This window comes from Calypte anna, chromosome 5 (genome assembly GCF_003957555.1).
Source record: "Calypte anna isolate BGI_N300 chromosome 5, bCalAnn1_v1.p, whole genome shotgun sequence".
Lineage (NCBI taxonomy): Eukaryota > Metazoa > Chordata > Aves > Apodiformes > Trochilidae > Calypte > Calypte anna.
Genome location: NC_044250.1, coordinates 9,998,911 through 10,021,381, shown reverse-complemented (window position 1 = coordinate 10,021,381; position 22,471 = coordinate 9,998,911). Strand labels below are relative to the sequence as shown.

Below are 22,471 nucleotides of genomic sequence, written 5' to 3'. Positions count from 1 at the left end.
AACCTTGTTTACTTAGTGTGACAAAGAATGTAATGGTGCTGAGCTGTGTATTTCCTTCACATAGTCCTAGTGAGTGTTTGGATGTTATTTGAAGTCCCAATATCGATGATTTCTGCATCTGTTGTTGACTTTGGCAGAGAGTTGTAAACAGATTCCTTGCCTGAATTGCTTATAGGCAAATACTGCATGCTTTAATGAGAGTTCTTAATCTAACTTGTCACTCTGTTTACATCAAACAGTTTCTCCTGGCCCTTTATCTAATTTTCTTCATCTCTGATGTTCTCATTCTCCCTTTATCTTTTCTTTAAGGGTGTGTAACTCAGAAGTGTTTATTTTGACAATATTATTTAGTGATCTCGTCACAGATGAATAATGCCTTTGGTGCACATCCAGTGATGCTTCTATAATAGAAGCCTTATCAGAGGGGTGAATTTGGCCCTTTGGCTTTGCAGTAAAGTAAATTAACACATTAAAAGGTAGCAGATAAAAAAGCCTGCCTAAAATATAATCATAATTTTTCTCAGTAAACATTCTGTTACCAGAGTTTCCAAACCATTAGTAGCAAATCAATGAGCAGAACTGTCCACAAGCCCAGAGGCAGATAGATTCCCTTTGTAGTGCTGCCTTATTTCTCCTTTCTCAAAAGGTTGAAAGTGATTTTGTGAGCTGAAATGTGTAGATGCCCTAAAATAGAGTTAATTTTTTAGAAGCTAGACATCACTCTACTACTTTTGTAGGATAATAAATGGTACATAAAATAGTAATGTTGTGGCCATTGTTACAAACTGTGGTGGTAAGAAGTCTGTGTGAGTGATTTTGTAATAATTACTGGACAAACATCTCACTATTCAAGTTGCCTTACAATAGTATGGAGTTCCCAGCTGGCTGTCCTCATGAAGTACTAGAACTGAAAGAGCTTTTGTAAAAAGGGCTGTGAAGTAAAATCTAGTTAATGACAATTTAAAAACACCACTGTGTAGTCAAATGACACCACTGAGTTTTATCAGTCGTGATGGTCCAATGTCATCACTGCAAACTCTCTGGCTTTGGTGAACAAAATGTTTTTATTGTTCATCTCACTTTGGATGAACAAAAGGAAGGGTTTTCAGCAAGCAGAAACATCAGTGGTCTCCAGAACTAAGCATTAGATCTACTTTTCTACTTTAGAAAGCCTTACCTCTACCTGGGTGCTTATTAAATAAGAAGGAAATCAGTCCAGTGCTTAATATAAAAAATCACTCCCAGTTCTTGTCTCTTAGCTTTTTACAAATGGCATTATTAATTTATTATTGATTTCACATAAGGATACCAGGGCTGAGTGTCACACAGCATACAAAGAGTTCTTGCCCTGAAGAGATGATGACTACAGATGAGTACCAGAACACTTTGTCTTTGATTATTTTGGTAGCATAAGATAGGGAGTTGCCTAGGGGGTTTGGCAGTTTCTGCTGATGTGTGGAAGGTATCCCAGGGAAGATTTTGTGTTTGATCCTGTGGCATTCTAGCTAGTTCCCCCAGAGCATCCCATCCTTGTCCAAAATCATCATTTGGAAGATACTTCCTGATTTTATAGAAGCACATTCCCATGAATAAAATAGCTTTGCTTGGCAAATATGGACAGCACATATAATAAAATAGCAGTCACCTTTATTGGAATTATTGTCTGATGACTCTTGGATTTCTCAAAAGGCCTCATTTTGATTACTAGAAGAAAGTAGTTTTATACATACAAAGCTTGCATTAGAATTAATCTAACTGTAGATGCAGATTTCTCTTGTATGTGCTGCTTAATGAAAGCATTTTTTTTCTTGTTCTTCTTGTATGAAATGTACCTTCCAGGGTTCTCCTCTGAAAGTGTTTGAATTTAATTATGTTGCTGTTTTTCAGTTCTTTCTGTTGCTTGCCCAGGAACTAAGAAAAGGATTTGCACAATTATCTAAGTGTTTTGGTATTTTGCCATCAACTGTAGCTCACAGATGCCTGTATATTGGGTGAAAATGCATTAAAATGTATTTTATATGTTGTATTTTATTTAGCTGCTTAGAAATTTTAGGTTCTTGCTTTTCCGGTCAGGGTATGTTTAGCCAAACCTTCACTGAGAAGGCTTTAGTTACCTGTCCTGAAGCAGTTTAATGGAACCAGTTCAGAAGAATTATACTTTTTGAGAGAAAAGGAACCTTTCCTATTAACTTTATAACTGAATTACTCAATAACACTGAAAGATTATCATGGTTTTATTTGACTAAAATGCCAGTTTGAAAATTACTCTGACAAAAGCTAGCTGGCCTGTGAGCTGGAATGAAGTCCTACTTGAAAGACAGAAGCTAGCAAGTACCAGTGAATATTCCTGCACCTCTTCTGTATTTAGTTACTTCTTTCATGCAAAAAAAATTCCTGAGGAGTCATAAATCTGTGTTAACATCAGTCTGATCTCTTTGGCTGTCTAACAGCTCTTTGAGCACAGGTCTGGGAATCAGATCACCTGGGTTTTAATCCCAACTGACTGTTTGTGACTTTGTGTGTGTCTTCTGGCTGCTTTGTGTCTCAGTTCCAATGAGCTGAGTGTCCCCTTTCTGCTGAGAAGATTCTCAGGGGTGTTTTGAGGCTGGTGGATGGCAGGTGTGGTTGGCATGCTAAGTATTTAATTCTCTCTGAAGGAATGACAGCAATATATGAACAGTTTTCTGCCACTTATGTAGAAACTGAGCAGCTAACAAATTTCTTAGGATAAAATCTTGATACTATTAAATTCTACAGAAATCTTGTCAATTATTTCAGCGAGGCTTGAATTTTTTACCTTGAGCCACTTTTATGGTCACTAAATGTGCAGAAAATAAAGACAAACCAGCTGATACACTTTTCCTTCTCACACTGATGTGGTGTTGGTTGCCTTTTGCACCATCAGTTGTTTCAAAACCATTATTCCTGAGCACATTGCAGGGGTTCAGTTAACACAGCTGCCTTTTTATACTTTTAGGGAGCAAAATGAGAATCTTGGCAGTTGTGCTGCACGTTGCCTATTTGTGCTTTTGGAATGTTTTTGGATTTGGTTTGGTTTGGTTTTTCTTAGATGAGACTGAGCTGTTCAAAACTGTTGCTGTAGACTTTGACTCTCTCATGCACATCTGATTGAAAAACAATGAGTCTTGTGATTCCTGGCTGCCTTTATATTCACATGGGATGTTTACAATGCAATCTGTTTCTCTCGTTTGACCCTGTATCTCTGGCTGCTTACTGAGGTTATCCCAGTTGGCACAATGCCACTGGAAGTACCAGGAATTTATAAAGCAAACTCTCTCAAAGGAACAAAATGTAATTTATGAACATTTTAATAGATTTTTATCATTAAAATCTTGCTGATTTCAACATTTACAGATTGGGTGAAATTAGGAAGAAATTATTTTTTGAAAATTTTCTTTCCTTAAGCCTGTCTTGAAGCTTGAGCTCTCCTTAAGCAGTGTATTGCTGATCCTGCAGCTCCATCTGTGCAGGCAGAATACAGTGAGGCCTCTGGAGGCTGCCAGGCTGCCTGGGAGCTGCCTGCTGCAGCAATCTGTCACTGGCATCAGCACACAGCAAGTGATGGGATTTCCAAAGTCCTAACAAGAATTCATTTCCTAATTCTCATAAGCACTCTTAAACGGCGCCTAAGAAGTCGTGTAGCTGTCTTATATTGACCTTCCAGGATGAATATTTTCATTCCCTTTGAATAGTTTTAAATGCAATGCTTACCCTCTAGGTGTGTCATTTTATTGGACATTTATCTCACTGTCTTGGAGACTGTGATGTGATCACTTATTTTACCAATAGAGAAAATCTCACAAGTGCAGAAACCCAGAGTCTGTTTTGTGGCAGTGGGCTTAGGGAGAATTCCTGTCCTTGGAAGCTAGAAGGAGAACCCTATTTATTCTGATGTGTCTTTAAAGATTATGGTGGTTTTTTAGCTGTTTTTAGAATGTTTTCAAATATGTAGTCTGAGCTCAAAGGAAATAGTCTTTGAAGTAACTACAGGTCTATCAAGTTGATTTGGTTGAGAGTTAGGTGTCTCTGCTAGCAGTTTTCTCAAATGACACGAGCAGTGCTTGATAGTCCTTCTGGAAAAAACCTAGTGTAGCTATTATAATCTGATTTCCTTGGCTTTTGCCTTAGGATTCTGCTTTTTTTTGTGCCCCACTACACTTATTTCTGAAGGTCAATACTGCCAGTGGGAAACACAAATAGAGCAGTGTTTTCTACTAAAGTCTGCTCTTCATTTTGTGTTGCCTTACATGTGGAGATTGGACACTGGATACTTAAAATAGAAAATTTTAAGCTTAAAACCTCCAAAGATTTCTGGGCAAAATTACTAACTTTTAGTGCCATGTGCCTGGATTGACAGAAGGCTTTTATTCCAACCAGGAATTTCATTACTGGCAGAATAGTGTGTGCCATGTAAAATCAATGCTCTGTTAGACACGGACAGCCCTGTCTCACCAAAGTGGGATCGTTTCCCTTCGAGGGAGAGAGGAGCTTTCTGTTGATACTTTTATGCTTACTGTAGCATCTTCCAACTTGTGGCCACTGTGTAATTAGGTGAGGAAATGTATTGGCCTTAAACATCCCCAAACAGAAACACTTCACACTGGTGCTGCAGTCAGGAAAGCCTTACAGCAGCTCAGGAGCAGCAGGTAAGTATTATTATACTTTTAATGGCAGTGAAGCTGTGATTTGAAGTTTATAAAAGCAAACAGACAAAGCTTCATGCATATTAATTTATGAGGATAGTTCAGAACAAACACAAGGGTCCTGTGCAAGTGTCAGGACCTGAAAGGTTGCTCAGCAAATAAATCAGGTTCACTGAGTTTTCCTAAGTGGGAGTTTAATTCCTAACTGTATTTATAGGGAGATTCAGTGTCACATAATGCAACCTGAAATTACAAGAATGCTGCATACTGTTAATTCTAGCTTCTGGTTTAAAGTAGGGCTATAAAAGTGATGTTTACTCTTACAAGGTTTGTAACATCATCATAACAGGCTGATTGTAGAATACTGCTCTTTAACTATTGTGGATTCTCAATACTGAATTCAGTGACACCATGACAAGAATCTTTGTTGGATTTCTTTTTTCTATTTTTTTTCCTTTTTTTTTTTTTTTTTTTTTTTAAAGCCCTCTTTTCAAGAGTTCTGGTTCTTCTGTCTTTTGGACTATATAGCACAAGTCAATGAGGATGAATTTCTATTTAGTATCGCTTCAAATGCTTTCTTGCAGGTGGTAGATGGCTTTCAGCTTCTTAGTAATCCATGTTACTACAGTTTCTTTGTTTTAAACTCCCTGGTTTCTTTTTTGCTTCCCATCTGTAATTTTCTCTCATTTCAAACAGGTTTTTCCATATGGAGACACTCCAGAAAGCTAAGTTAGTGAAACCTATAAAGTGAATGTCTGTGAATTTAAGTGTCCTAAATCCCTGTGTATGCGTTCTCATTTGGAAGTAGGGTGGCCTTCAATTCTGGTTGCATAATCCTCAGGGGGGGTGTGTGTCACATCGCAGAGTTCAAGGTTGTTGGTGAACTTGAAAGTGCAGGATGGGTTTCTGAACAATATACTGGAGAACATGTGAAGGGATTTTTACCCTTCTGTATTCTCCAAGTGGGAATCATGACTTAAAGTACAGCATTTCTAACAGTTGGCTCTTTGGATTGTGCTTGCAGAGCTCAGCACCTACACACTAGAGGCCGTACTTCTGAAGTCATCTTTTTCCTCTGCAGTGGTTTTCAGCCCTGATATATTGCCACCCACATGATGAATTTAAGCTTCCTGACAACAGTGTGCTTTCTTCCTTGGATTTTGTGGATGCCAGGGGTCTGGGCGAAAAGCATGGTTTACAAGTATAGCAGAGCGTGATGCTAGGGCTGTGGTGTAAATGATGCCAGTGTAACTAGGCTCATTTTTACAGTATCCATCACGGGTATGCTTGTTTCTCAGAAAATAATCTTCTTTTCTCTTTTTCTTCTTCATTTATATCTGCCTGGATCTGGAGGATGAGAGCCCCTTTTAGCATTCACGCAAGCAGCCACCATATAAGAGAACCTCCCACCACAGGTTTATTACGGATGGGTTTATCACTAAGCAATGCAGCTATCACATGCTCACTGTCATCCTGCTGTGTCACAGTGCATGTTTTCCCCTGTGTGCCGTTTCCCACCCTGTCTGCTTGTCACCAGCCAGAGGACAATGCTGCAAAGATGTGCATGGAAGGCTGGCAAAGAAACTGCCGAACTGAAGCCCTTTAAGATAAAGCTCTCCCAATACTGAAGAAAGAGCTCCTCCTGAAGGCAAAACCTGGCACCTGTGGCTCTTTCAGTTATTGGAACTTTTCACCTGTTTGCATTGCATAAAAGAACACTTTTTTATTCTACTTGCACTATATTGAGCCCTAAGCCCCAGAAAAAGGAATACACGGTCAAAGCAGTAGTCACAAGGGAACAAACAAAAGCAAATGAAGCTCCATTTACAGCTGTGGAGGAACTCCAGGGTGTAGGCCAGGCAGGAGAAGGTGCTGGGGGATGACAGCAGAGGGGTTTCTTGCCAGAGAACTGGTGCCCTGCTTGGCACCGCTTAGTCCTGGATTTCAGTGGTCAGATAGACTGGGATGTTCACTGCTTATGCTGCATTACATCAGTAGGAACTCTCCTCATACTATTTGTTTCTCTCCTAAAGACCTTGCTTTATGGACAGATTTCTTCATTATGACATTTTCAGCCATTTATTTCTATGTAGGGCCTAGTCCAAAGCCTGCTGGTGTAACCAAAGTTTTCTTTCTAACTTTTGCTGTGTCTCCATAATGCCACACTCGTTTGTCTCTAAAAGAGTCCTCATGTCTTCTTGTCTGCCTTTGTTTAAACTGGGTTTATCTGGATCTCAAAAATTGGGCCATCTTGGTAAGAACACTTCAGAAAGTGGTTTGAAAGGGAGACCAAATTGTATGCTCTTGCATACATCCCATAAAGGTTTGTTAACACTCAAAGGGGGATCTAAAATGTGATGAAAGCGACCTATTAATTGTGCTGTCATATTCTGTGATGTCATTATTGCAGCTAAACAGGATGCTGATAATAGTTGCCCGTGTTTCAAGGGATAATACTGGGTAACTGACCCTGCACAAGAATTAGCAAAACACCCAAGGAGTTTATCTAAGAAACAAAACTCTTACAGTGGGTTACTGTAAAACATGTATGAAAAAGAAAATTATTGCAGCTTTGTTAATTTTGTTAGTATTTTAAAAGTGTAAAAATATCTTCTTGTGATTGAAATTAACAGTTTATTTCAAATAAAAAAAATATTGTACTAAATGATAGGAAAATAGGGTCATTTATATACAGAGTATAAAGGGGACATACATACATGCCCCATATGGCAGGATTCTTAGTATTAAGAGCAGGTTTAATTTATGACTTTTGCAGCATTTTCCTGTGTTAGATATTGCAAGTCTATGTGCCATGCACACACATATACATACTTAAAGAATTTTTAAAAACTTCCATTGGTGATACCTGGTGACTACTCAGTCTTTTTTCCCTCTATTCACACTGACAGCATAAACCATTACATTAATTTATCTTGATGTTAATTATTGCAATATATATCAAAGATATTCTGTTATATGAAACTCCTTCTAAAATAACTTTGAACATGTGAAATCTTTATGTGGAAAAGGTTAAAACAAAATCTCTTAAAATGTGTTCCCTGTAAGGGTCTGTATTTATTACAAATAGCCATCTGCTCTTCCATTTTCCTTTGAGCTGCCTTTGCACTGGGACTGATCCATGCACTGAGTCTATCTGTAACCCATGACTAAAAGACTGAGGCTTTTGTTTCTCCTTTTTGAACAAAGAAAAATTATCTGTGGAGGATGCTTTGTAATTTAAAGTACCACAGAAAGTAAATACTGCAAATTCCTACTAGACACTGAACTGGATTTGCATTTCTTAACACTATATTTGCTCCAACTAATGACAGGCTGAAAAATCCAGTGTTTGGGAGCAGCTGTAGAAATACCCATTATAGACAGCGTTGGGCCTATATCTGCCTGTAAAGGAAAACACCTCTTATTTTTTTTTGAGAAATAGAAAATGTAGGTGCTATGCAAATGTTTCTGTCCCCTTAAAATGAAAAGCTGACTAGTTCAGGGTTGTGTTTTTTTTTTAAATTATTCCCACATTAAACATCTAATTAGAATCATAGAATTGGCTGGGTTGGAAGGGACTGCTAAATGCCACGGGTTCGAGACTCCTCAAAGCCTCACCCTGACGGCGATGAGCTCTAGTGGAGCAATAAAGGTAGTGCAGTGCTGAAAGCAGCACTTAAAGCCAAGCATGCCGAGATTGTGAGTTCCAGTGTGAGCTGAGCCTGTGTCTTAGGTCTTACCTTTTATTGGCCCCCTGGTCCTGCTCATGCACAGTGGGGGCCCACCCTAATCAGGCACAGGGGGGCTTGACACAAGCTCATGCCCCCTACCTGGCAATTAGTGGCACCTGGTTGCCTTGTTACACTACAACGGACCTCAGAGATCATCGAGTCCAACCCTTGAACCACCGTTGCGGTTGCGAGACCATGGCACTGAGTGCCACATCCAGTCTCTTTTTAAATATCTCCAGACACAGAGAATCCACTACTTCCCTGGGCAGCCCATTCCAATGCCTGATCACCCTCTCTGTAAAGAAATTCTTTCTAATATCTAAACTAAACTTCCCCTGGCACAACTTAAGACCATGCCCTCTTGTCTTGTTGAAAGTCGTCTGGCAAAAGAGACCAACCCCCACCTGGCTACAACCTCCTTTCAGGGTATCTTATTTTTCTTCAGACTTAAATGAAGTTTTAGATAAACCTGCAAGAATGTGGTTTTATAAAGTAAATTTTTTTTAAGAAAAAAAACCAAAACACTTTGGTATTCTGGAGCATATCTATTTATTTACCAGTATGTGAAATGAATGATTTTTATATTTTCACATTATTTTACCTTGCACGTCATAGAGCTTGTAAACTTGTACTTCTAATAACATTGACTGCTTCCACTGGGTGTCCAACTTTTACAATTTTTTTCCAGAGTCCCAGCTTTCATAATTTTGACAATCCTGATTTTACCAGTCCTGGAGCCAAGTATCAATATACTGGGCTTGCTCCTAGCTTCTCAGAGCATCTGTTCCAGGATTTTTCCAGTCACAGATGTGAGGCTGACAAGTAACTTTCACTAGACCAGGTTACCCAAAGCTCCAGCCAATCTGACCGTGAACATTCCAGGGATACAGCAGCCAAAACTTCTCTGGGAAACCTGCTCCAGTGTCTCAGCAGCCTCATGACCAGAACAGTTCCCTCAGCCTGCCCTCGTGCTGTCCACGTGTGGGTCCACACTCCAAGCATCAGGGTCTTTCCTGGGCTGGGGTTGGGACAGAGGAGTGAGAGGCAGCTGCCAAAGTATCAAAGAGGAGAGAAGGAAAGCATTTTTACTGTTATTTTCTTGGTTTATGGGGTTGCTTGCTGTGGTTTGTTTTTTTTTTTTTTAAATAGAGGAGAGGGATAGGGGATAGGAAAGAAGCACTCACACCACCTGTGGCAGTGAACACTTCTCAATGCTTATACTTACTTATTCTTTTTTCAGTCACCAGGAATGTTTTTTGGTGTTCTCTTACACAAAGTATGGTCTGATTCCTGCACTCCCTTGGCAGTTTCACCAAGATGTTTCACCATGGCTAATGATAAAGAAAGAACAACTCTGAACATTTCAGTCTTGCTCATGCCCTTCCTGGAACACAGCACAGATCAGGCAACTGGTGCCACAGCATGGAAAAAGCTGGGAAATGGGCTGTAGCTTGGGGTACTATATGAATTTTGTCGATTGTAGTGACAAATAAGTTTCTTGGGTGTACCACAGCAATTATACACTTGAAAAAGAGTCATGTGTGACTATGGCCTGTTCTGTTATCAGTTAACATTCAGGTAAGAGAAAGATGGCACACTTTCTCCTCCAGCTTCCTGGTAATCTCAAATACATATCTATGGATTTGAGTATTTCTCATAACTGGTAGCACACAAACACATGTTCTTGAGAGAGTCAGAAGAGACATTTGAGTAACTCTGGGATTACAAAGGGCAAAAACAAGGAGCTTTTCTTCAGAATTGGGAAGAATCCCAGATAACTGAACTGAATAATCTGCTCCAAGATACCAGTCTGAGAAGCAAGGAGAGAGCTCTGTGGGCAATGCCAGGACAAGCCACAAGGAACACGTGCATTGGCTCCCAGTGCAAGCAGGTGATGTGACTGTTACCATGGAATGAACTTGCTACAAGGACACGAACACAGAGAAGTCTTCATCAGGAACAAAACCACATAAATGACAGTTTATGACCTCTACATTCACTACCTAAATAACATCCATCAGTGTCTCTAGTACTCAAGTCCTTTTGTGTTGCGCTTCCTCAGTGTGACTGTTTCATCCAAATCATCACCTTTCTGCTCTTCCACTGCTGCATTTTCATTTTCTGACTCCACACACAGGTCCTCTTGGGTGGACTCTTCTGCTTCTGCTTCTGCTTCACTGCAGCTCTCACAGCAGAATCCAGCATTTTCTGCTATCACTGCAGGATCCTCATCCTCATAATAACAGCAGCACTCCTCAAGGTGGTGGCTGTGCTGAAGATCCCTCTCATCTTCACTGCTGCCGGTTACCTCATTATTTTTCTGCATTAAATCATGACCTATAGTGAGATCAGCTAACAGGGTTTCCTCACACAGCTGCTCTTCATCTTCCAAGCCCTCCAGTCTTTCTGCCAGCTCCTCTGGAGAGGGCTGGCTCAGGTCAGGGTAATCTACAAGGATTGTGTCCCACTTGCGTTTGAAGCAATCAGAATTATAGACAGGATAGGTCTCTTCTGAGTAACCTTAGGAATAAAGTGATATGCAGATTGAAATGTTACGTTTAAAAGTAGTACTGACTTCAGTGATGTATGCACAAGTTTGTTAGAACAGTTGTTTTTAGCACTGCCAGTATAAGCATCACCCATTTAATGCATTATTATGTCACAGTGTTAAATCCATGGCAAGAATGTGCAAAACATGACTTCTTGGAAGATGATGAGAAAAGCCCACTCTATTTTTAGGAAACCAGGATATCAACCCTGACTTTCAGGAGTGAATATCTGAGCTTTGCTGAAAGCTGTGGGACCTAACAGGCGAAAATTACCTGTTTTAGATCTTTACATAGAACAATTTGTATTTTTTTGTTTCTGTCTACAGATTGACTGAAGCATATTTTGAAGACTTTTGCTATAAAGAGCATTATTTATAAAGTTGAAATAACAGGTATGTCAATGACTTTGTGCATTTCATTTTAGAAAATGCAACATGAGCCTGGCTTAAGAAAACAGCTCAAGGCCACTGTTTATGCTTTATGCTCTGGATCATTTTTGAAAGCTTCTTAAAGAACAAGGAATTAAGTCTGCATTTAAAATTATGACAGTGAGCAGCTCAGCTAGGATATCTTGAAAACACATTTATGTAACAAGTAAACACCAAGAAACAGAAAGGATATTAAAGTAAACAATTTTTAAAAGACATACTTCCTGTAATTGACTTTTATACAACACAAGAGTAAACAAAGAGTGACTAATCAAAAGTAAAAACCTGTAAGTTATTCAAAACATACTGATTCTCATTTCCAAGAGTTTTGTGATTTTGCATGAAATCTACCCCAGGAAAGACAGGGAAAGATATAAACCTCCAGCAGCCAAGACTCAGCAGCAGATGGAGCATATGTGAAAATTCATATGCCACTTTTGGCAGCAGATAGTGTAGTGTTTACACTAAAGGAAATGCTGGGTGTCTCAAAATCTATTTTCTTTCTATTACGGTTGGGAAAAAAAAAACCTCCTGCAAAATTTTGAACACTGACTTCTGAAAAGAAAGGTTAAAGATAACAACAAATTTTGAAAATATCTGGGACTATAAGTAATACTTATTCAATTTTTCTCATTAGGGTAATGGCAAGAAAAGCTCTTGGCTTACCGTCCCAATCCTCCATGTAAGGAGCTTCTTCAGCTTCCTTCTCAGGAGAGATGTCATCTACAAATTTTCCTTCTTTCATAACTCTAGTAATTTCTCGGAGTTGATGAAGCAACCTTTGCTCCTGGTCTGTTGTAACATTTTGAGTTCTGCTAGAAAATATTAGACAACAGAATTCAGTCCACTATTATTACAAACTATTAACAGATTTTGAACCCAACTGTTTGGTCCATCCCAGCCACACAGAATAAGGAAATCTGGCTGCTGTGTGATCACTTTTTTCAACACCTGCACTTGGTCTGCACTTCAGCCGAGTGTAAAGATTTATCCATTTATCCAGAGAGCCTGCAAACCTAAACAGGCAAAGGAAGGAAGATACAGCCAATGTGAGAGCAAAATGAAAGTGACACACAAGCAAGAGTTATGGTACAAAAGACACTACAGAAATGTCTGGCCTTTAGAAGAGTGTTAGGTGAGAATTAGAGAGCCATGCCTTGTTTGAAACAATGTAAGAATATATAATTCATAACCCATGCTAAATTTAAAACGTTTAACTTGTCTTTAGAATCAGAGGAAGAGTAGAGAGGACTGAGGCTTTTATTGTATTAAAACTAAGCAATAATTCTGGGCGGTTCTACACTACTGAGTCTAGTAATTACTACTGCTCAGGTAATGCAATTACTGTTGTAACAAAATGCTTCCAAGAGATAAGATCATGTAGTCATTATATGTTATTTATGGAAAAAAATAGTCTCCTAAAAATGTTAGAGACAAAGGAAAAAAATTATGTGGAGGGTGGTGATCTGAGTTCTACTGTATAACTCAGTCAGAATAAGAAAGACACTGGCTGCACCTGGGGTGAAAGTGGTTCTTGCTCTTGTGCTTGTTTTACTCTGTGTTTCAATTTGGTCTTGAACAGATGTTTGATCTCTGTAAGTGCCACCTGAAGCCTCTCTGGGGACTGAGGCACTACTCTGGTGGTCTATTGAATCTCACTGTGTTATGGCAGGATCTATGACCCCCAGTTAATCAGAGAGAGGGGCCCTCAACCTGCACAGAATGCTGAACTGGTGCTATGTGAGGTAAGACAGATGATCTCTGGTGATTTCCAGCCCATCAGACAGACAGGGAATGTCCAGGATCAGACAGCTGCTCGGTGAATCTTAGGGGTGAGATGGGAAGAGGGAAGCTGGAAATTAGATCAACAGGTTTGGATTTAGGTGATCAGTATCTATCTTAACCTTTTTTCAGGTACATGAATGTCATGAATAACCTTGAAAATGTGCATCATCCACCTTAAGTCTTTCCTCTTACTAACTGGTGTGAATAGAGCAGCACTTCAACAGGTGCTTTATGCTAATTCAACACATGTCTGACAGTGGCATGATAGTTACTCCACTAAAGGCAGCAGAGTCATACTGGTTCAAAGCCAAAGACATCAACATCATATTGCTGGTTTTCGTGATGGTGATCCAAGTTCTGGCCCTGGGCTAGTTTTTGTGCTCAGATCCACACACAGCTGAACCTGGCTCAGGAGCAGGCCCACTGGTTCCCTTGGCAGCTACCCAGCTAACACTGACTGAGAGCACAAAGCTGAACATCACTTCTCTGTGCTTCCCCCGAGGGGCACTTTGCCCTGCAGTTTGAAAAGCTGCTATGGTCCCAAGCCTATATGGAGGTTGCACTGAGCCCCCTCACCTGGCAGTGGCAGTTTGTTCTGTAGAACAAGTGAAGCTGTGAGACAGCATCTTCTCAAAAGCCTGGGTTATGCAGATGTAGAATTTGAGATAATGAAGGCACACAAAAAGAAAGGATTTCATCAGCTAGCTGTCTTTGACAGAAGCTGTAATTGAACTGCTGAACTACTCCTCCTTTGATAGACAAAAGTGTATGTAATTTTAATATCTGTCACTTGGATAAAGACAGAGAGGCCTGTCTGCTTAACACAATGGGGAGATATGCTAGATCAGATAATAGGATCAATCAGTGCAGCTGCATTACTGTGGCATTTCATAGAGGAAAATTCCTGATACGCTGGATACTCTCATTAGAAAACATAGCTGTCATATTGCAACACAAGGTCTCTTTATTTCAGAGTATTACCCCTCCAGATACCTTGCTTAAAGGACAAATTTCCCTGGAGAGAGTGAAAAATCAAAGTCCATGCACTATTTCTAAAAGGCCTCTAGGAAGAGCTGCTATTGGAAGCTGGCAATGTATAAGACATCTGGTGCCTGCACACAGGAGATTTACCAGGGTATAGCACTTATGAGTACTAAGAAGACAACAGATAAAAAAGTTTTACACTATAAGATGATTTCATTATTTTTGTTCTGTGTGTTTGTAGCTTCAACACAGCTACAGTAGTCATAGGGGCAATGCTTATGTTTTGTAAGGTCCCAAAGTGCTCAGTCACATGCCAAGGTGTCTTACTCTTACACTGATCAGAAAGTTTCCTCAAGAATGCTCCTGAAGTATCCTGAGTGGACAGAGCAGCACCAGCTCAGATCTCAGAACTATTCCTGTGCGTTTTGGTGATACAGGCTTTTTTGTGACAATGCCAAATAGGTCTTTTGGTTTGGTTATTATTACTTCACCTGGCAGACTTGGAGTCTCTTTGCCATGGCAAGTGTAATGGGCTATGGTATCACTTGGGGTCTTTCAGCATTAGTTTAAGTTTAATACCAGTTTTTTCTTTTTCTGGCTCTTTTCTGTTGTAAGGATTTCTGTTTAACTGCAAAGTAATAAATGGAACTCAAGTAATTTTTGCTCTCTTCCTCTTTCCTTTTTATTTAAATTATCAACATTCAGACTGAATAAACCCAGCACTGTACTCTGTGATCTAATTATACTTTTTAACCATACATTTTATTTCAGATGTTCATCCTATATTACTGGATGAGTACTTGATGAGTATCACAGTGTAGATTAACATAGCTTGAAAATCTGTGGGTATTTGAAAAACAGCTATTTGCTCCATCTAGAGATGCTTTCCCCCCCTCTCTTTAAAGAGGCTGCACGCAGAATTCTTTATTAGATTACAATGCTGATTTCCCCTAAGGCTTTTAGATCCATCTATATAAATAGTTTTGTTGAACAAAGAAGGGAAGTTCTGCTAAACAAAGGCTCTGAGCCAATAACATAGAGTGAAACAAATATTGGATCAGACCCATTTTCTCAGTAAAAAAAAAAATAAAATCTGTCCTGAGAGTCAGCACACTGTCTGGGCAGCTCATAAGCCTATTTCTGGCAACTTAAAGACACACCTTATGAAAAACATAGACTTGTTAACAGTCTTCCTTTATAATGTAAGAAATGCTTTAGTCATGTAAGACAGGTTGTTTTAAATACTTTATATGTAGATGTTTTACTTTCTGTTTATACATACCTGTCATTATCTTCCAAATAGTGCACTATACAAAGGGGGAGGGTAGGGATAGTTGCTTTTCTGTTTAAGGAAAATGAACTTGGAAAAAATTATTTATTTTAATTGTAGACTCTGGGAAAAAAACTCAGAACAAAAAGTGTGATGTTTAAATCAAATTTCTGCAATTTGAAGTAGTATAAAAGTACTGTTTTAATATAACTGACGTATGAAAATTTAAATCCTAGTCCAAGATAAATTCCTTCTTCAAATGCTGTAATTTGAAACATACCTGTCACAGCTCAGCCCTACTCTGTCGATTAATTTTTCCATAGCTTCTTCTGTCTCTCTCAGTTTTTCCTGGAGTTGGGTGAGCTCATAGTCAGCTGTAAAACAAGCAAAAGCCCAAGATACATAAGTAAGAATTATGAAAACACATCCCTGAACCCATTATCACAGGTAACATACGTGGTACTAAACCAAACTGTCTGCAAGGAAACTAAAATATGCAGCTTAGAGAGTTCTACTTCCTTTTCCTGGTATATGAAGGTGAAGACTATTGCCAGTGGTATTAGGACACGCAGCAAGCATCTCCTTTCAACAGCTCCCAAGCAGCCTTCCAATACACAGAGTGAGTGAGCCACTATAAATGCCCTGGAGCTTAAAATTAGGGAAAAATACCATGTTTGGGTTTTTCTTTTCCCCTGAGGAAATCCTAGTGGTTCCCCTGCCTCCTGCAGAATTCCTAGTTCTCACAGAATTTCCATGTTAAGTACTTGTGAACAGAGATAAAAGGTTATATAAGTATTTTCTAATGAGTCTAAGGCTCAAGAAATCACACCTTTATCAAGGAGAATAAAGTTTGTGGGGAAATTCATTGTTCCCCACAGCACAGCAAAATCAAAGCAGCCTGAGCTAATCAATTGGTGCTACAGGCACACTCATTAAAGCAGCACAAAGGAAATCCCAAAAGGTAGGAATGGAAGAAGCCATCCATAAACATCCCACTTTTTGAAAGATCTCTACTCTGCAGAGAATGTAACTTCTTAATGTCTCACTGATGTAATTACTATGCATGTCTGAGACTTTAAAAATAGGGACAGGGAAACTGGCAGAGGAAGGAAGTTACACCCTCTAAGTCACTGTGTAGTGAGTAAGTGACTATGTAGTGACTTAGTGGCTCAGTTTTCAGGTTCTGAGTTCAGTGACTTGTCCCTTGCTCTGCTCCAGCTTCCCATAAATGCTTTAGGAATACAAATGAAGAGCTCTAGAAAAAGACAGAATAATTTTCATCACTAGTTCTTTGGGCTAGTGATGGTAATATTTAATGATGGTAAATATTTAACTTAACTGCAAAGTTAGTTTATCTTACCAAGCATTAGAGAAAAAAATACTATTACCAATGCTAATAAATTGCACAAAATTGCCAGGCACAATGCAGTGCAAGTGCACTGAAAATACAATCTATAGCACTGAGTACATTAGGTATTTCTAATATATGCATTAATGTCAAGATAATTACAGCTATGTTAAAAGAATTACTGCTAGCACTTTCTGTAAAGCCCTAAGTACTTTCCTATTACAATTTAGCCAGCTAAACACAACACAATTAAAAACTGCTATGGTAACTACTCATGCAATCCTCAACAGTAACCTTACAAATTCATCTAATTAATGTCCATCCATACTGGGATGTATCCCACTGATGTTTAGGTAAAATCATACTTCAGAATACTGTTTGCTTTCTTTGTTGTACTCATCAAAACTCTGAGCATTGCAAAAAGGGAAGGGAAAAAGTAGGGAAGTGTTTGGTGATGGCTAAGAATTCACAAATTAAAAAAAATACATTAATCTAGCTTTTAATAATATTTATATACCACTACTAGAATATTATGGATTACAATTATAGATAGACATCCTATTATTCATTTTTATTCATTAAGTACATAACTTTTCAGCAAATCCATACAGCTAGTTCAGTGAACCTCATGAAAAGCCATTGCTTCCAGGGGAGCTTGGGATCAGGGTACTATCAGAGGGTCTCATTAACTGAATGAGATTAGAGTGATGGTACAGGAATTCATTTTAGCTCTTGTACATTCCAACACAGAAGCTTCTGGTTTGTTCTTTATAAGGAGGGAACAGCTACTCTACAGTGTGCCCAGAATTTGAAGAACCCTCTACAGAGTCAACAGCTGCACAGATATAGCTCAGAACTCATACTCACTGATTTTCCTCTTCATGTTCCCAGGAGCAGCAGTAGGGTTTTTCCTCTCTCCAGCAGTAGTTTTTCCCTTTGAAGTCAGCTGATGAGTGAAAAAGGACAACCCCTCTATGAGTTACAGCAATAGGTATATATAAGCCCCAAAGGCAACAGAAAAAAAGGTAGAAAACTAAAATATGCCAGAAAGCAACCACAGAAAAGCATGCCCAGCAGCAAAACCAGACAACCATAAAGGATGCCTAAGAGATCTTGCCAGCTGAAAGCTCCTGAAAGGCACTTGGAACAAATGATATTTTTAAACACAGTGATATTTCAAGAATAACTCATCAAAAAGAGCATTTTAATTTTATAATATTTATCTATTCCATCCTGATCTTGTAATTATTCTGCTCATAGGAGATAAAAAAACAGTACATTGGGCAATTATTGTGTAGTAACTGACAGCTTTTGAATTATATGTGACCAACTTGTCCCTCTTGGAATGCTTTCTGCAATCACAGTAACTCATCCCTGCATTCATAACTGGTCTTCACCATAGCAAAAAAACCCACCAAACTTTCATTTCTGTGGAAAGAGACACCAATTTCTCAACCACCAGTCAAAGGTCCAGCATAAGCATTTATAATTTTTTTTGAGTGTGGCTGAAATGGAGCCAGGTACAGATCTGGGATTATCATTCTGTTTTAAGGGTTTTTTTCTTGGTATTTTCCTGACTTCAATTTATGTTGGTCTTACCTTAAATAAAATGTACAGGATATATAAGAAGATGCCAAATCCATATATGGGGATGATCTGCCCCACAAGACTTCTACCAGTTCCACCAGCACTTCCACCACCTCCACCTGCCTTGGCTTTGGCAGCTGCTTCAGCAAGGTGAGACCTTGGGAAATGAGGGGCACCTTGGCTGTCAGGAATGGCCTGGTAATTCATTCTCGGTGGAAAGCGACCAAGCTTCCCTGCAAAACAGCACACAATTATTTTCCTTCCATTATTTGTACCCTTTTACATGCTGCCTAAAATTCCAGCAGGTACAGCTGACCTATTTTCTCTTCTTCTAAATGCACCATGACTGATGAAAGAGGTAACCTGCTGGACTGTAAGTAGTTAAGTCTAAACTCAAGCCTCAGTCCTTTACTATATACACAATTCCTCTCTTGATTTTAAGAGAAAAAGTTGGCAGGCAATTAACAAAGCATGGAGTTTAACAGCTACACACTTGTCCAAAAACCTTATGAATCAGCATCTTTAACAGGTTGACAACCCAAACTCCTACTTCTTGTTCTCTGCTCAAAAAGCCCCAACAATTGGTTTTCTGCTGTGAGCTTGATCTTTCAATGTTACACAAAGGCATTTTAATACACAAACTGTTACCCATCTGGCATTCTGATACACGACTGCAGTGTTTGCACACATTAGATATCTGCCTATTGCCACAAGAAGTTGTATATTACCTGATTTTACCAAATGAATAATGAAAGACAAAGGAAAGGGGTGGCACCTCAAACTGTTCTCCTTAAAAAGGTGTTGGGTAAAGCAGTGTAAGACAGAAGATTGAATATAATTTGGTCCTCAGCAATTTAGAGGGAAAAAAATGTATTGTTAGTCTTGAGAGGCAGACAAAATTTAGAAAAAATGAAAGATTGCATAGCTGCTAGATTAATACTGCATAGTGCCTGAAACGGTGCTGTGGGCAAGTTTCATCCAACTGAAAAGGCACTGGAATCTCAGTACAGGTAAAGTCATCCATTATTCTATTTTCTTGCTGTCATCGATTCAACATTTTTGCCATGGAATTCACCGCTTTACCCCTGCATGTACCTGAGATCCTTCTTTCCATCTCCATATCCAGACTTGTCCCTGCATATCCTTCCACTGTTTGGGACTGAAGTGAAGAACTCAGCTGCTCCACCACAGAGTCTGGTGGTGGGAGGTGCTGAAAAGAAGCTGAAGAGATGGGAACTGCAAGGCCAGGCAGCAGCTCTCCCCTTGACACCACCTGCAAAACTTCCCCTCCCTGGCACATGCAGCAGGAAAGGCAGGTTACCTGGGGATGGGTGCTGGGTGCTAGGTGCTGGGTGCTGGCACTGGGGAGGGCTGCATTCACTTGCATAAGGAAAATGAGAATCAGGTTTGAAATAGCACTGAAAATAACTTGACTTTTGTGAGTACCCATCTGCAAACAGTTTTAAGAGAAGCAAGATGAGAAAAATCAGATTAAATTAACATTTGTTCTTGCTGGGAAACACCATCATAAGCAGCTAAATTCCTGAGCACAGAAAATGGCAGTAAATATGTATTAGGAAATTATATCAATGATTCCTTAAGTTCTACTACTAAAAACATGATGGCATATGTTGAGTAATGTAAGCTCTGGTGAAATCACCCAGGTTTACCACCTGACAAAAAACTGCTCTCAGATTAGCTCAGGCTCCGTTTTGAGGAAACTGTTGCCCAGCACTTTGATTTCAGTGAATTATTTGGAGTCTGTGACGCAGAGTATAACAGCTTATTTACCAGCAAGTCCCATTGCTCTAGCAGAAATGCTCTCTGCATGTCATCACACTTGTTTCCATAGTGACCCTTGTTTCCATAGTGAATGGCTGAGGTGAGATGAGAAAACAGGGTAGGTAAAGCTGTGAGAGCATGTCATAACCATAGAAATATTCCTTATTTAAAAAAAAAACATGAAGAAACCAGAAAATACTTGACGAAGATGAAAAAGTGTTTAAAGGGGACTGTATACCTGATTATCTACAAGGCCTTGTTTGTGCTTTAAAAAATTCAGTACAATTAAAGGTAATCAAGCCAAAGGGACACGTTTCATTACCAAAACAATTTAAAGGGTCACTTCATGGCTTCTGGTTCTAAATCTTGTTGATTTTCATACTTTTATGACAACATCCCTATTCAGAAAATATATACTCTTTTCCGTATTTTTATTTCAAAGAATCCATACAAATTATAGAGGAAATCAACAGCAAAAGCAACTTAAAAGCACCATTTGCCAAGAGCTATCAAATCCACAGTGCATGAATGGAAATGTGTTGGGATATGGATGCCCCTGCCAGTTAAACAACATTACTCATGCTATTAAAACTCAGCAACCTATCACACCAGGAGGTGGTATGACTGGATTCCACAGTTCCAGGGATGAAAACAACCTCTTTCAAATGGAGACAACATAAACTGTCACTGAAATCAAGTGACACTTCTACCTCAGCACAGAAGGGCACGTGTCAGGTCCTTGTTTGCTGCGTGACCCATTGCCTGTGCTGATGGTGAGCACCTAACAGGACATTGTCCATGCTGTGAGAAAAGCACCAAACTCCCTTTACCTTTGAAGGGCACCACAGAGCTGCTCTCCTGAAACCAAACATGAGCTCCTGTGGGTAAGCATCCAGCACTACCTCTAAGTTCTCTGTCCTCATCAGCCTCACTTCTGGCTGAGACTGGGGCTATGATACTTGCAACTTTTGCGACATCTTGAGAAGAAAAATCTACAGTACAAAGCAATGGACATAAAAAAAAAATGGGAGACACTTGTATGAACCCATGCCTCTAGATCTTAAGGGACATGCAGAGTGGGAAAGCAGGCAAGGACCTGGCTGAAAGGACTGCCAGGTCAGGATCTGAACCTAAATGAGTCATCGAGTGGCACATTCATTATGAGAACCCGGTGCATGAAACACAAGCTTAAAATACTGCAGCAGAGAAGTAAACAATGAAGATGATTCAAATGAACTTTTATCTAAAAGGCAACAACAAAAAGCATTCTGTACAGAAAAATAACAAAATAACGAAGCTTCCAAATAAAGCGATGGATCACAACAACAAAGTGCTATGACTCTTATCAGCAGCTGCCAGAAAACATGTAAAACCAAAATTGCAAGATTTAAAACTATGCTTTTCTGAAGGAAAAATAAAAAGGTAAATCCCAGTGAGAATAATAAACTCAACCTTCCACACTCCACAGGTCATTAAGCAGAAAGCATGACAGGGAGACAGTTCAGCTTTGTCGGGAGGCTGAACTCCACCTCCCCAGCAGACGGCACAGCCCCTCCGGGCACCCCATGTACCCCAGCACCGCTCGCACAGACCCGGAGCGAGGGTCTCAGGTCCCACCGCACAGTGCCCGCCGACCCGGCAGCGTCAGCCGAGCCGAGCCGAGCCGAGCCCAGCCGAGCCAAGCCCGTCCCGGCCCAGCCCGCCCCGCCCCCGGCTCATCCCGGAGCCGCCCCGCTCGTTTCACGCTCGGACACCGAGCAGCTGCCCCAGCACCTCGGCACTGACCCAGCCTCGCCTCAGTGGGGCCCGCAGCGGCCTCTTACCCTCGGGCGGCGCAGGCTCCTGCCTCCCGCCGCCCCGAGACAAGAATGTCCGCGGCAGGAGAAGGGACACGCAGAGCACCAGGCAGGAGATGATGGCCACTCTGTAGCACCTGGAGAACGCCATGGCGACCCCCGTGCCGCTGCTTTGCGGGGCCCGGACCGAACCGGTACCGCACCCCGGACCTCTGCGCAGGCGCGGACAGCGCGCTTGCGCCATGTGACGGCGTGGGCGAGCGGGAGCCTGAGGCAGGCGGTGGGATCCACGGGGCTGAGGGGAAGGGGATGAGGAGCGGGCATCGAGGAACCCGCGTCCCGGTCTGGTTCTTTATTATGGAAACGGCACTCAACCTCAAAACACAGTTCAAGGGGGGAAGGGGCGTTTGGATCCCTTCCTCATCCCACCCGAAGCGTTTTCCAGATGCTGTGGATGCCCTGGGCTGCAGCTCCGCACTTCTGCTGGGGTGGTAGCACTAAACCTTTGTGACTCTCCCGTGAAGGATTCCGGTGGTGTCACCAGCGG

The 22,471-nt window shown here is 40.4% G+C and overlaps 1 protein-coding gene across 4 annotated transcripts; it reads right to left on the bottom strand.

Moving 5' to 3' along the window:
- Positions 1-8,936: 8,936 nt before the first annotated feature.
- On the bottom strand, positions 8,937-22,162 carry RIC3 (RIC3 acetylcholine receptor chaperone). Of its 4 annotated transcripts, XR_003987621.1 has the most exons (7): positions 21,952-22,130; positions 18,359-18,579; positions 17,627-17,705; positions 15,692-15,785; positions 12,039-12,187; positions 9,621-10,915; positions 8,937-9,443 (listed from the first exon to the last, which is right to left on the bottom strand). XR_003987621.1 is itself a non-coding variant. In XM_030451477.1 (6 exons), exons 1-6 carry the CDS (start codon positions 22,073-22,075, stop codon positions 10,422-10,424), a joined length of 1,161 nt encoding a protein of 386 aa, XP_030307337.1. In that variant the 5' UTR covers positions 22,076-22,162; the 3' UTR covers positions 9,535-10,421. The 4 variants fall into 4 exon arrangements, 3 of the variants coding, with proteins under 3 accessions (XP_030307337.1, XP_030307338.1, XP_030307339.1); XM_030451477.1 differs by lacking the exon at positions 8,937-9,443 and having other exon boundaries at positions 9,535-10,915; positions 21,952-22,162; XM_030451478.1 differs by lacking the exon at positions 8,937-9,443 and having other exon boundaries at positions 9,535-10,915; positions 12,039-12,184.
- Positions 22,163-22,471: the final 309 nt, after the last annotated feature.